The sequence below is a fragment of the Crocodylus siamensis genome, chromosome 4 (assembly GCF_052110815.1).
Source record: "Crocodylus siamensis isolate JL-2025a chromosome 4, ASM5211081v1, whole genome shotgun sequence".
Taxonomy (NCBI): domain Eukaryota; kingdom Metazoa; phylum Chordata; order Crocodylia; family Crocodylidae; genus Crocodylus; species Crocodylus siamensis.
The window spans coordinates 82,952,582-82,966,879 of NC_143398.1; the positions used below are offsets into that span (position 1 = coordinate 82,952,582).

Below are 14,298 nucleotides of genomic sequence, written 5' to 3' on the forward strand. Positions count from 1 at the left end.
AGTCTACTGCATTACATGCAACAAGCTTTAGTTTTGTTTAGATGCATTGATGTGGTGCTTATATGCAGGATAACAACCTAAACATGTTTATAAAATAAAGTTAAAAATTTAGTGACTTTCATTCTACCAGGATAGTTAGCTTGTACTAAAGGTTTACCTGGCCCCAGAGTAGTGTTCCCATACCCAGGAAAATGGACCACAGCCACTGTTCTACTGTAAGTTCTGAGCAACTAAAAGGTTTCCCACCAAACTGTACAATGATTATCTGTGGGGGGGAAAAAGGCATAGTAAGAGACCATTTGTAGAATACTGGGAATCAGTAAATCTGTGCAAGTCTTTTAAACAAAATTTCCAAAACTTTGTACATTAAAGTATTTGGAACCTTACCGTGAATACCGTCTTCAAACAAAGAACAAAACAGCCTTAAGTTTCTAAAGCTAAAAGAAAAATAATTCTCCTTCTTGTTGCTTGTACTTTTAGTTAATTTACTTTACTATTTCAAGTTAAAAAGTATTTTTTCTTCAGTCCTGAATTTGGAAACAGCTAGTGGCCAACCACCACCAGATTTTAGGCAGGTAAAAGCCTTGTGATCAGTTTTTGTTCTTCATTTCTAACGTGAAGAATTTATAGCACAGAACACAAGTAGACTTCTTTATACAAAAACAGACTGTAAGTGGACTTTGTTACTGTTACTTAGAATGAAACTGGTCTAGCTAGTTCATAATACCAGTCATAGTCCATAAGCAGGTACAAGCATTCAAACATCATTTCTGAATCTCCAAATTTGAAGCTTACCGTCACTATGCATGTACAAAAAGTTAAAGGAGTTGGTCAAAAAGCAGTGGCAAACCAGAAATGTGAACTGTGGTAGTTATTCATGCATTGTTTAGTAAAAGGGTAGCCAAATGTTTTTGCTTTAACTAAATTTTCCACAAGGCCCTAAAACAGTGACAAAGGTCAACATTTGCTTACATCTGCTCAACTGGCATTTAGTTATCCCAAATACTTTTCTTTTCCCCCCTTAATCTTCAAATTATATTTTTTTTTAAAGTTACTGCATTTCAGAACCTTCAAATGTTAAAAGAAAACAAAGGCATGAAATCATACAATGACGATTCAAGAGAAGAGCGAGCCAGCTTTGGCCTTTGTTTACCATTACATGCATTAGTTTGGAAAGAACACATTGGGACTTAGATGAAAATGTATTAAAGATGACCTATACTAAAATCTGACCAGTTCTCTATACATTTTTGTTCCACATACAAAAGTGCCTGTCATCATAAATACCAGACTAAATTAAACAGTGCTTACAATTGTAATTGCAAGACACACACTCAAATTTTGGTCTTGGCTGGGTAATTTGGTTACCATTTATTAAAATTAGAGGCGGTAAATAAAACAATGCACACAAAAAGGCTGGATTTCATCACAGCACAAGTTACTTCAAGATTCTGATGCACACTGTTCTACATAAAAGACAATAGCCAAAACCTGCCATTAAAAATCTAAAATCTTGTAAAATTCTTGTGATTTACAAGAACACAACTAAGGCCTGAAAATTACAATATTTCATTAAAAGGAATAAGTGGTTTTGGACAAAAATTAAACTCTACAAGAAGGAAGAGGCAGGGTCCTTAATTCAAGGAAGCATTTGATATTAGCTCTTTCAAGTATTATAAAATTGAATACTGCATAAAATAGGCATCTAAAGCCTGAACAGTTTACTTTTGAAATATTAATGAATGTAAGTAACAATCAAATTGAAACATTAGCAATGAACTCTTTAAAATGACCTACCTGTACAATAAATGTGCCAAGAACAATAATACAAAAGATAGCATTGTTGAAAATTCCTTCAAACACATTTCTTTCACCGTGGATTTTTCGAGCATTAATTTCGTTAAAAAGCTGCATCATCACAAATGTATTAAACACAATAGTGTAATGCTCTGAAGGAGGAGCATGAAGAGGTGCATTTCTTCCACTATCAATATCAAACATTTTCTCACCTGTTTATAAAAAACAGTATTGGAATTCAGGTGCACAAATATACACACACAACACTAGATCATAACTGTCAAAAACTGAGGTTCCATAACAAGAGCTGTACATCTAGTTTTTAGTATTGAGATAATTTAACAGCTTTAACCTATAGAAAGTTAAACCTTTACAAAAGAAAAAATATTCTTACCAGCAAACAGGAGAGTAAAGACTACCACAAGTTGATAGAACGCATGACCCAAAATATTCTTCATCATTGTACGAGAAATCAGAGGTTTATTTCTACCATAAGGTTTCCGGAGCAAGAGAGATTCAGTAGGTGGTTCCGTTGCCAAAGCAAGAGAAGCCAATGTGTCCATTATCAGATTTACCCACAACATCTGCACAGCTTTAAGTGGAGAATCCTATAAAAATATAAGTTTCCTAATAGATAATAAATATCCTAAAAACAAACAAGGTACAACCATCAAGTACATTTACTATAGAGAAGTTTGGTGGTGTGCTTTTAGAAGAAAAAACATTCTTCAGTACAACACTCAAAATAAAGGCAGTTTCAGTATGAGAGTCTTAACTACCTAGTTATAATCTTTAAATTATTTCATACTACCATCAATACCTACTTGTGTTATACATGCTCCTGTGAAAGCAACAATTACTGCTACTACATTGACAGTAAGCTGGAACTGAAGGAATTTGGAGATACTGTCGTATACATTTCGTCCCCACATAACTGCTTTAACAATGCTTGTGAAGTTGTCATCCGTAAGAATAATATCAGAAGCTTCTTTCGCTACATCTGTTCCAGCAATACCCTGTTAGAAAGATACATAACATTGTTTGTTCCATGTGTTGTCAACAAATCAGCATGATTACATGCAATATTATTATATTATTAAACTGCAATTTAACAAGAAGGATATTCTCATGCAGGCATTACATATACAAGAAATGAAGAATGTGTTGTAAGGAGAGAATCAGACTTGAGATCCAGAAAAGCTGAAGACTGTTAGTGTTCATATGGCATATCATGTTAAAAGAGGAAGGAAATTTAAACTTGATGATTGAGGCAGTCCACCTTTAGCTGACTTACAGCCAGAGTAAGGTCTGTAAGTAAATCCCCATTTAAGGCAACTTCAAGTGCTCAGAGTCATTAAATATTGTAACATGGCACTAATGTATGTTCGGGGGGGGGGGGCAGGAAAATGTATTTTGCAAGTCTACTCCCCCCCCCCCCAACTCCTAAAGCAATAAAAAGGAAATAAAAGTTCTCTACCAAGATTCAGTACAAAGCAAACTTTACTTGAAGATTTAGTAAACACTTATTTTAAAAAGTCAATCTTCAGCATGTATGCCAGCACAAGGTTTTCAAACAGAGATGACCAGTTAGCAGTTTAGGACTACTGAAGAATATTAAAAACACACCACAAAACCCAACTGAAGACAAAACAACCCTCCCCACCCAAAAACCCAGAAGCTTTACATCTTCAAATTTGCTGTCAATGAATTCACACACTGGAAAAAAGTGTCTTTACAAATTCTAAGATTTACACTACAGCACTTCCATCAAGCAGATGCTGTTGAGGTTTTGCAGTAACAATTACATCACTCTCCCATTCCTACTGTGTTATCCCTTTGAAGTGTGTTATTACAAAGCTAGTTTGGCACAGTGATTCTCAAACCAGGAAGGTGCTACTAGACACTTCTATGATGCTGCACTGCCCCTGCTCCCAGGTCACACTGTCCTGCTGCACCTCTCTCTCTAGAAGATATGGAGCAAAGCTAGAGTAGGAATCTGTTGCTGCAGTTCTGTGGACAGAATCCTCACTTTAGGCAAACACTTCCCACAAGTCCTCTTCCTTTCTCTCTTCACAGGTTAAAGTTATGACTGTGAAGGTAAGAGTGGCAGGAGCTCTCAGCTAGGGAACCTGGCCCATCTTCCCCTGTGCCCCAAGAAAGGCTGGGGGTACTGCTCCAAGGAAGTCTCTCTCAAAAAGGACTGTGACAAACTGTGCCGCACAGCATGGAGCTATACCACACCAGCTCGACCCATCCCACAAGAGGGACTCTGCAAAAGCACCACCATCCTGCAAGGAGAAGCATCCCTCTTTCCCACCCCCAACTCCCTCTTCAGGCAATATGCTGCAAATGAACAGTTTCCACCAAGCTAGGGAAGCCTGTGACCTTATGAGTCTTAAAGTGGTTTCCGCCCCCCCCCCCCCCCACACACACAAAGCCCTTCTTCCTAGACGAATCTCATTTTGCATTAAGAGAATCAACGATTTCTAGACCACACAACCTTGTAATTGATATTTAGACACAGTGAAATACAATGTGACCCTTAGTCTCTGCTTATACTATTACTTAGCTTCAGGGTACTGCTCCATAGATAAATACATTACAGATCTGGGGTGTTCAGACACCATCTGTCCAGAGTAATTATTTTTTTAAACTGGGGCACTGTCAGTCAAGTGTTACATTAATGAAAAGGTTATTCATGCATTTTTGCCCCAGATAGTTAATCAAAAAATTATGGAGGGGTACATGCTTAAAAAAAGGTCAAGAACTACTGGGTTAGCAGCTTAAAGTATACTATAATCCACCTGTGTGCAATGCTGTAGGGAGGCACCTTTTAAGCATCAATGGGTAAAATGGCTACATTAAACTCAGAGCAGGCTTTCACTACTCTGATTCTAAAGAATGTAAAAGCAGTCATTCCCCCTTGCCCCACACACAAGACAAGACATGTTTTTTATTGAGAAAGTATGAGTGTGTAACATAAGCAGAGTTCCAGTAACTTGCTAGTTGGTTAACTAGAAAGTACAGTAATAGCATCTTAATAGCTGTTTAAGAGCCACCAGATGGTGCAATACCACAATGCAGAGTGTGCTCTAAATCTGCTTATATGGGTCACAAGACATAACTCCACGTAACTATGACAGGATCCTTTGGAATACAAAGTTTGTATTACTGCAAAACTGTTTAACGTAACCCAATGCAAAATTTCATCTTTAAAAACTCATAGTACTCAAGCTCAGAGGTCTGCAAGTTTTAAAAGATGGGGGTTTATATTTAAAAGATCATGGCTACTTGAATGCCATATGGGATTTCTGGCATCAGCATTCAGTGACCTGTATTTGTACTTTTCCCAGATAAACTCTAGGTCAAGAGATTAACTATGTAGATGACTTTGTGCAGTCTAACAGATTAGAACATTTTTAAAGTTCATGTACATGAAGCTGTAGAAACTAGGTTGTACCAAAAACCCATTATGTACAGGTTAACTTTTTTAGTCAAAAAGGACCAAAAAACCTCATATGATCAATGCAATATTGAAAGCAATGCTGAAAACAAAGGGAGGCCACTTAAAATGCACAAGCCTTCCCTTGCTCTTTAACAGAAAAACACTGCTCAAGTATCTCCTCTTCTGGGAGAGAAGTGGTGATACCTTCAGCATTTGAAAAAAAATAAAAGCCCCAGGATCGTGTAAATGATCCACTGATACCAAATTCTACAGACAGGTACAAAGATAAAGTAGTATACATTCTCATCTTTAAAAAGGTGGTGTCAGGATTCTACTAAAACAAGCAGCTAGAAAGACAGACTTGAGTTCAAGTTTCTTCCAGGTACTTGCAGAGTATCAGTTTTGCATGGACCACATCTCATGGGGGTGAAAGGGGAGTACATGTGCTAGTTACACACACCCTTAAAGCCTTTATGCCCCTAAAAGTTTCAAGTGCAGGGATAGCAAATATCCTATGCTTAAGATGTTCAGCAAGCCTTCCCTCACACTCTTACAACTTGCCTGCTTTCAAGGCAATGACTATATTCCAAGTTATTTAGGAAAAGCATGTAAAATATTTCACTTAAATGGAAGTTCATTATAAATTAACATAGCTGGAAGCCAATTAAAAAGCAAACAAAGAAAGCAAGCAAGCAAGCATGGTGCCAGACAAGAGCAGGATGTTATTCCAGACAAACATTAAAAAAGTTCTGTATCAACATAGGAAGTTGCTTCAACTTTTAAGCACATTTAGTGTAGCTTTAGTCAAGAGGTATTAATTGACAGTCCTGGAAGTTAACACATTTGATCTACTGACAGAGCAGGCACAATGTCAAGCAGACAAGCGCATGTTTCTGTTCCAATGTCCCTTAAAATTAGAAGAGTAAGGCTTGCCTACAGGACACGTAATTAGTTTATTTTGCACCCATTTAGATCCTTTTTTTTTTTGCAAGGGTAATAGACAAGGACCAAAAAGGAGTTTTCAAAAAAATATAACCAAGGTAAAAAGTAAAAATTTAGCAGATCAGAACTATCCACTTATTTCTTGTCAACTAGGCCTAGCTCTACTCCACCTACAACAGGCAAAGTTCCAAAGATCAACACTATCAAGGACTCAGCATGCGCCAGGCAGCAATACAAATCCCAGTCATTAACACAAGATAGAACTAAGATTCAATAATATAACTAATAGCTAATCCTCCAAGACCTTAAAATCAGGAATTAACACCCATTCCAATTTAAATACTGAACTTAGTATAAAGTTGGTTACAGTCAGTTCACCTTAAAGAATTCAAGCCAGAAGAAAAAAAAGATAATCTCTTCTTCAGGGACAAACAAGTACAGACACCTGGTTCTAATGAGTAGAAGTACACCAATACATTGGTGTCATATTGTACCAGCACCGATAAAAAGGAAAGTAACATTATCAGCTATTGGCTTTTTTTGGCCAGTGTAGCCAATAATGTACCAATAAATATAGTGTGCTTTCTGGCTGGGGCCCCAGACATTGTGTGTGCATGCAGCCACGGCATGCCTGTGGTCGGGAAGGCAGCTGGGCAGCCTGGAGAGCAGTGCCCTGCAGGTAAGTCTGTGGAGGGGAAGGCAGATGGGGGAGGGAGATCAAGGCTCCCACTGGGAGGGAGTTGGGCAGGGAGTGCTGCCCAGCCAGGATGGTGAATGGGACCCAGGTTTGGGGCAGGGAGTGGGACAAAGCCACCAGCAGTGGCTCCCGACTGCTACTCACACCCCTGGGTGAGCCATGGGGGGGGGGGGGGGGAAAATATGTGCAATCCTAGATTTGTGCATGGGGTGAAGGTGGATGTGGGCTGCCTGCCCTGCCTTTGCCATGGGAGCTGCACATCCCCTGCCCACCCAGCAGAAGGAGGCACAAGTTGCTGTCACTATGGCTGCTGAACAGGTAGGGGAGGGCAGAGGCAGCAGGGTGGAGAGCACTGAGCCCACAGCAAGCATCTGCCCTTGCCCCACTCTGGTTAGAAGCATCCACACAAAAAAAGTAGCAGCAGTGCTTGAACTAAAGCTCATTTCATGAGCTTTAGTTCAAGCACCCCGTCATTTAAGTGCCAAGACACCGATTTCCTGAACAAGCTGCCTGTACCTCCATCTTGCTCCCTGCCCTGGGCACAGGGTCTCATCTACCACCCAGGCTGGAAAGAGCCCCCAGCCTCAGCCTCACTCCCTTCCTCACCATGGTGATTTTGATCTGCACCCCAATGCCTCTTCCCTCCCCCACAGACTTATTCACAGGGCACTACTCTCCAGTGCCCAGCTGTGCTCCTGTAAAAATCTGTTATTAGATCCGTATTGGCCACTATGCCTGGTGAATAAAATCAGCTACCTTTAAAAGGAAAAAAAAAAATGAAATGTACCCTTACTAATAAAGGATGCTCCAAGTTGGATGATTAAATCTCTCCCTTCCCACCCCTCAAAAAAAAAAAAAAAAAAAAAAAGACACCAAACATGAGTAACATAATTATTCTGATATCACAAAATTGCTATCATAATCTGGCAATTCATACTAGATTTCATTCCTGCCCAGTAAGAGCAGGTTATTTAGACAAGCCTGCAATTTAGCACAGAGCGGAAGTAGCTGCATTCAGTTCATCACTTAAAAACAAGCTTAAAAATGAGACAGTCCAGTTGCTGGATCTCAAGCAAGGTAAAATTACACTAACATTAAATGTTTCAAGTTTTCCCAATGCCAAGTGCTTCATATTGCTCTACTTTGCCAATAACTGCAATCCAACCAACTTTCAGTCCAATTTCAGGATGGTAACTCTGAATTTTATAGCCAAGGTAAGCACAGTATTTAACACTAGAAATATTACAACATGACTACTGAAAGAACTATTCCCAAGGGCTAGCACAGGCAATTTTTTTTTTTTATTTTAAAAAACACTCATAAGCCACACTACAGTATCAGAAGTTTTCATGACAGGAGCAGAAAGTAATGAACTTCTGCCTGACACCTGACCTGCAGTGACTGATTGACGATTGCAAGCATGGCATTAAAAGCAGGATGTCATTTCTCAGGTCAATGCCACAGAGACCACACATCCACTTTCTCTGGGAATGAAAGCCTGACCTTCAGGTGGGAAAGGTCAGAAAGACTGAAAGGAAAAAATGGAGTAAGAACTATGGGAAATGACAACTAGGAACTTCTAGATCAGTGGACTTCTAAAAGCTGAAAGCAAGTTGTTTTTTTTTTTTTTTTTAGTTCAGTCAAATAATATTCATCAGGTTACTCTGAAAACTGAAGGCAAAGAAATCCCTACCATAGCAAACCCAACATCTGCTTTCTTCAATGCTGGACCATCATTCGTACCATCACCAGTTACTGCCACAACTTGCCTCTGTTCTGAGACAGTGCTGTCAATTATGCCTAAAAAATTAAACATGAAATTCAATATTGAAAAGTTTGTTTAAGTATATGAGCTAATTTAGATGATAATGCTCTGCTTTAGGTCAGATGGTTCTAGCATTGTTTCACCCTTCCTAAACCCCCCCTGATCCTAAAATCTCTACTGGAGCTAGAAAGCATGGTGACCTGAACCTCCAGGCTGGTCTTAATAATAACATTAAAGCCAATACAATCAGCTATTGGCTTTTGTAGCTAAATCAGAAATAGTATTAATAGATGCCCCAACCCTTGCCCTTGGATCAATGGACTGTGAAATGGGATTAAATAGTGAACTCAAGACTTCAAGGAGTTTACTGATGCTAAAAAAGGGCAAGCTTAGCTTTATAGAATTGTAGGCTTTGTTAAAGTTACTTTGATTGATATACCACATTTACCTTTTACCAATGTATGTTTGTCAGTGGGGGAAGATCTTGCAAGCACACGCAGCTTTGGCCAAATTTTATCTATTCTCTCTTGCTCTATCTGTACAAAAAAAAAAAAGTTACTTATTCCCAAGCTACAGCTTAAGACAAGACAAAAAGCCATCTTGAAAAGAAAAGAAATGTCACCTCTCCTTTTTCGTTCCGTATTCGCCTATTAAAATCTTTGCCCTCTAAGCATAGAAAATCTTCACCCGGATTCAAAATGCCACATTTTAATGCAATAGCACGAGCAGTATTAATGTTATCACCAGTGACCATACGAACAGTTATACCAGCACGCTGACATTTCTTTATTGCATCTGGTACCTGTTTATGCAAAAAAAACAAAAAACAAACGACAGGTATGTTACTAAAGTTCACATTTACCTTGTGCTTGTTTTAATGCAACTAAAAGAAGCACTGCACTTAATTCCTTTTTTTTTTTTTTTTTTTTTTTTTTTTTAAGGGAAAACATTATTGACAACAGATGTTCTGAACTTCTGATATGACCCATGGTAACTTTAGCTTTTTGTTTTCCTCTAGGACTGAATGAGTAAAGTTAGCACTATGCAGCTGAGCTAATGGAATTGACCCTTTAACACAAGGATGGGTATAACTTTTTAAGATTCAAAGGGCATTAGTTCAGTCCAAGAGATGACCTACCCAGTATTCCATCATTAGAAGTTTATCTATAGAGTCCTGTCCATACACCCCACCCCCATGAAAAATCAAGTGAAGTATTTCTCCCCATGATACCCCACAAAAACTCCCCCATTAGTTGCCAAGCTGGCAAGTTTAAGTACTGTAGTCTACAAAATGAATTTCATTACACTGGGCATATAAGGAGCCTCATTGCAGATCAACACCCCTGACTGGAACTTGATATTGTTGCTTAAAGATGCCAGCTATGGACAGGAGCCATATCATCCAGACTGTGACACTGCTTGATACATTACTGCATGTGGTGCCCACACTAGACCAACCCTGCACACTGGATCCAGGTCTGTGGACCTGATATGGACCAGCCAAGACCTACATCCTGGATCTGGTCTGCTATGGGCAATGCATGGAGCATACACATCAGAACAGCTCCAGGCTTCATGCCAGGCTAGAGCTGACATGACATGCAGTGTGTAGGGCCAGTCTGGAGCATGTGGTGCCTACACGAGCACAGCCTTGTGAGCTGCATCTGCGGCCAGCAGAGATAGCCTGTAGACTGGCTCTGGATGCCATACCAGTTCCAGTGCACAGGGCTGATTTAGTGTGTACCAGACCAACCCTGTACACTACAAGTGGCAAGTGCAGCAAGCAGAACCCATGCCAGACCAATCTTATGGTCCCCATGGGGCCAGATGAATTGAACACCTCTCGTTTAGACCAATACCTAACTCCACATTTCAGGAAGTAAAATCACCCCCAGTTGTCAAAATGCTGCAGCTTGTTACACTCACTTTCCGAAGAGGTAGATTCAATTTCCACATGGGAGTTGGTCTTCTACACAGTACCTACCAACCACTTCACACTTCAGGAAACAGTCACGCTACATTTTGGATTTACTATCGTGTCTTTCTTTACCTTTTGCACTCTCTCCAGGTGACAGACCCCATACAATTAAATACAGGTCATTACTACTGTAGGTAATACTATTGCCTAAAAGAGATGTTTCTAGTGTTAAAAACTAATGCACTAGCAGTATTTAGGTTATTCATGTATACAGTGTTCTAACTCTGCAAGACAGGACTACCAAATAGGATTTTTGTTTTTGTAACTAGCAGGCTTAAAACTAGGTTCCTTGTATTCCTTGTGCTAAAAAGAGGTAAGTGTTAAATCCATATTAGCTATTAAGAATGCCAACAAATCTGGACTGCTAACAAACTTAAGTGAAGATTTACTTTACATTAAGCTATAAGCTTTCTATTTCAATTACTGGTTTTCCTTACCTCAGGCCTCACAGGATCTTCAATTCCTACAACAGCAATGCATGTAAGACCAGTAACAATATCATTTTCATTGTCCCATTCTGGCTCTGGTTCTCCAGCTGGGAAATCCCTGAATGCTAGACATATGGTCCTGAGCCCCTCAGAGGCCATAGGTTCAATTACAGTTTTTACAATATCATCACGATCTCTAGGTCTGAATACCTTTGGTTCACCATTAGCACTCAGTATTTTGAAGCACCTGAAAAGCAAGAACAAAAAAATTTAAGGAGGTAGTTAAACCCGATAAAAGCCACAGATTCGGCCATGGGAACTGAAAGACACCCAAGAGAGCGAAGCTAGTACTCAGACTAAAGCCAAGCAATTTTCTCAGTGTTCTTTTCCTTCAGTTTCCTTAAAAAAAAAAAAGCATCAAGGTAAAAAGTCATGTTGGCTTCATTAAAAAAAAAGTTCCATCTAACTACTCGGTACTGTGCAGGCCCTTAAGAGCAAAAGGTATTATTTGTGCTTTTATAGCACAGTGTACCTCTGGCTGTAGGTTCTACTCCTGCATACTGCAGAAAGTTAGGGTTGAAAGGGGCCTCAGGAGGTCTAGTCCAACCCCCTACTCAAAGCAGGACCACCCCCAACTAGATCGTCCTAGCCAAAACCTTTTTCTAGCCAGAGGTTTTTAAGACCTAAAGATGGAGAATTCATAACCTTTCTGGGCAACCTATTCTAGTGCTCTACTACCATCTTTGTGAAAAGTTTCTCTGAATGCATCTAGCCTAAACTTCCCTTGCTGCAGCTTGAGACCATTGCTCCTGGTTCTGTCATCTGGCACCACTGAAAACAGTCTACCTCCATTCTCTTTGGAACCAGCCCTCAGGTAGTTAAACACTACTAACAAATCCCCTCTCAGTCTTCTCTTCTGCATAGTAGTAAGCCCAGTCCTCTCAGTCTCTTAATTCATATGCCCTAGCCCCCTAGCCATTTTTGTTCCCCTCTGCTGCACTCTTTCCAGTTTGCCCACCTCTTTTCAGTGGGGCCCCAAGACTGGACACAGTACTCGTAGAGGTGGCCTCAGTGCTGAATACAGGGGAAAAGAACTACATTCCTCAATCTGTTAGCCACATGCCTATTAGTGCAGCCCAGTAGGCCGTTAGTCTTGAGAAGGGCACACTGTTGACTCATTCAGCTTCTTGTCTACTGCAACTCCCCCCAGGTTCTTTTCTGCACAGTTGCTGCTTAGCCAGTCAGTTGCCATGTCTGTACTAATGCATGGGACGTTTTGGTCTAAGTACAGGGACTTGGCACTTGTCCTTACTGAACCTCACAAGATCTCTTCTGGTCCACCCTCCGATTTGTCTAGGTCTCTGGCCACATCTACATGAGTGGCAGACTGTGTAGTCATTTAGTACTTGCATAACCAAGTACTAAATGACTGCATAGTAACCAGCATTATTGTGCAGTAGTGTTCCTGCACAGTTTTCACCCCCCACCAACACTACTGTGCAGTAGCTCATTGCTACGGTCCTGTACCATCTCGTGTAGACATGGCCTCTGAATCCTAACCTTGCCCTCCAGCATATCTACTAGTCCCCTCCACACTTGGTGTCATCTGCAAACTTGCTAAGGGAACATTTGATCCCACCTTCCAGGTTTCTGTCTACTGAACAAAACCAAATGCCAGAACCAACCCGAGGCACTCCACTTGATACTGGCTGCCAGCTAGACAGAGCCTTTGATTACTATCCTGAGCCTGACAATCCAGACAGCTTTCCATCTACTTTGTAGTCCATTCATGCAAACCATAGTTCCTTAGCTTGCTTATGAGAATGTTTAGCAAGAACAGTCTCTCTCAAGTCAAGGTAAACTATAGCCACTCGTCTCCCTGCATCCACTGAGCCAGTCATCTTATTATAGAAAGCAAATAGGGTTGGTCAGGCATGACCTGTCCTTGGTGAATCCATGCTGACTTTGTTCCTAAAAAAAAACAAAACAAAAACACAACACCGCACAAATCACCTTCCCCAAGTTTTTAGAAGTGTATTCTTTACCCACTCCACAATCTTTCCAGTGACAGAGGTGAGGCCAACTGCTTTGTGGTTCCTTGGCTCCTTCTCCTTCCCTTTCTTGAAGTTGGGCACTATATTTGCCCTTTTCCAATCATCCAGGGCCTCTCCCAACCACCACAAGTTCTCAAAAAAGTTAAAAAAAAAAAGTTAATGGCCAAAACTTCTGCAATCACATTGGTCAACTCTTAGCACACTTGGGTACACTGCATCCAGCTCTATGGACTTTTAGATGTCTGCCTTTTCTAAAAAGGTCCTAACCTTTTCTTTTACTACTGTCAGCTGCTCACCTCCTTCCCAAACTGCTGCTGGATGCAGTAGTCTGGAAGCTGACCTTGCCTGGGAAGACAGATTGGGAAAAAGAAGAGCAGACTTTCACATTTGTCACTAGGTTGCCTCCCCCATTCCGTAAGGGACACTCCTTTCTGGATCTCTCTTCTGGATCTTGCTGACATACTTGTAGAAGCCCTCGTTGCCCTTCAAGTCCCTTTCTGGCTGCAACTCCAACTGAAATTTGGACAGCCGAAGCACATGTGTGCCTGAGGAATACTCCTAAAACTCCTCCCTAGTCTAAGTATCTACTGCTTGTAAGCTTCCCTTTGCGTGTTTCAGTTCACTGACAGAGTTCCCTGTTAAGCCAAACTCGTCTTCCTCCATACTTGCTAGTCTTCCTGCGCATCAGGAGGGTTTGTTTCTGCACCCTCAATAAAAGGGTTTTGAGGTTTGACTGGCTCTCCTGGACTCCTCCCACCCCCAACACCACCTCAAAACAGGCCTCCCAGAGGATCATGCCCATTAGTTCCCTGAGGGAGTCAATTTGCTCATCTCAAGTCTAGGGTCCTTACTCTGCTGCTCTCCTTCCTTCCCCTCAATCCTGAGCACAATCATCTCATCATTGCTACTGCCGCTCAAGTCACCATCCCCTTCTACATTCCTCACCAGTTCTTCCTTGTTTATGAGCAGCAAGTCAAGAAAAAGCATTGCCCCCAATTGACTTCTCCAACACTTGGAACAGCTATTTGTCCACAACACTAAAAAAGCCAACAACAAAACTTCCTGGATTGCCTGTGCACTACTGCAATACCCTCCCACTAGATGTCAAGGTAACTCAAGTCCCCCATGAGAACTAGGACCCATGATCCAGAAACTTCTGCTAGCTGTTTGGAAACAAAAAAAAGAGAGACAG

At 40.7% G+C, this 14,298-nt stretch overlaps 1 protein-coding gene across 8 annotated transcripts in view; it reads right to left on the bottom strand.

The window, feature by feature from the left end:
- Positions 1-14,298, bottom strand: part of ATP2B1 (ATPase plasma membrane Ca2+ transporting 1) — an 88,721-nt gene that overhangs the window by 10,341 nt on the left and 64,082 nt on the right. For all 8 annotated transcript variants that reach the window (XM_090042668.1, XM_090042662.1, XM_090042666.1 and 5 more), the window contains exons 12-19: positions 11,062-11,299; positions 9,269-9,448; positions 9,095-9,182; positions 8,575-8,681; positions 2,622-2,813; positions 2,192-2,405; positions 1,798-2,009; positions 158-265 (exon numbers count right to left, since the gene is read on the bottom strand). In XM_090042668.1, the coding sequence (XP_089898794.1) occupies positions 158-265; positions 1,798-2,009; positions 2,192-2,405; positions 2,622-2,813; positions 8,575-8,681; positions 9,095-9,182; positions 9,269-9,448; positions 11,062-11,299 (1,339 nt within the window). The remainder of the gene's footprint in view (positions 1-157; positions 266-1,797; positions 2,010-2,191; positions 2,406-2,621; positions 2,814-8,574; positions 8,682-9,094; positions 9,183-9,268; positions 9,449-11,061; positions 11,300-14,298) is intronic.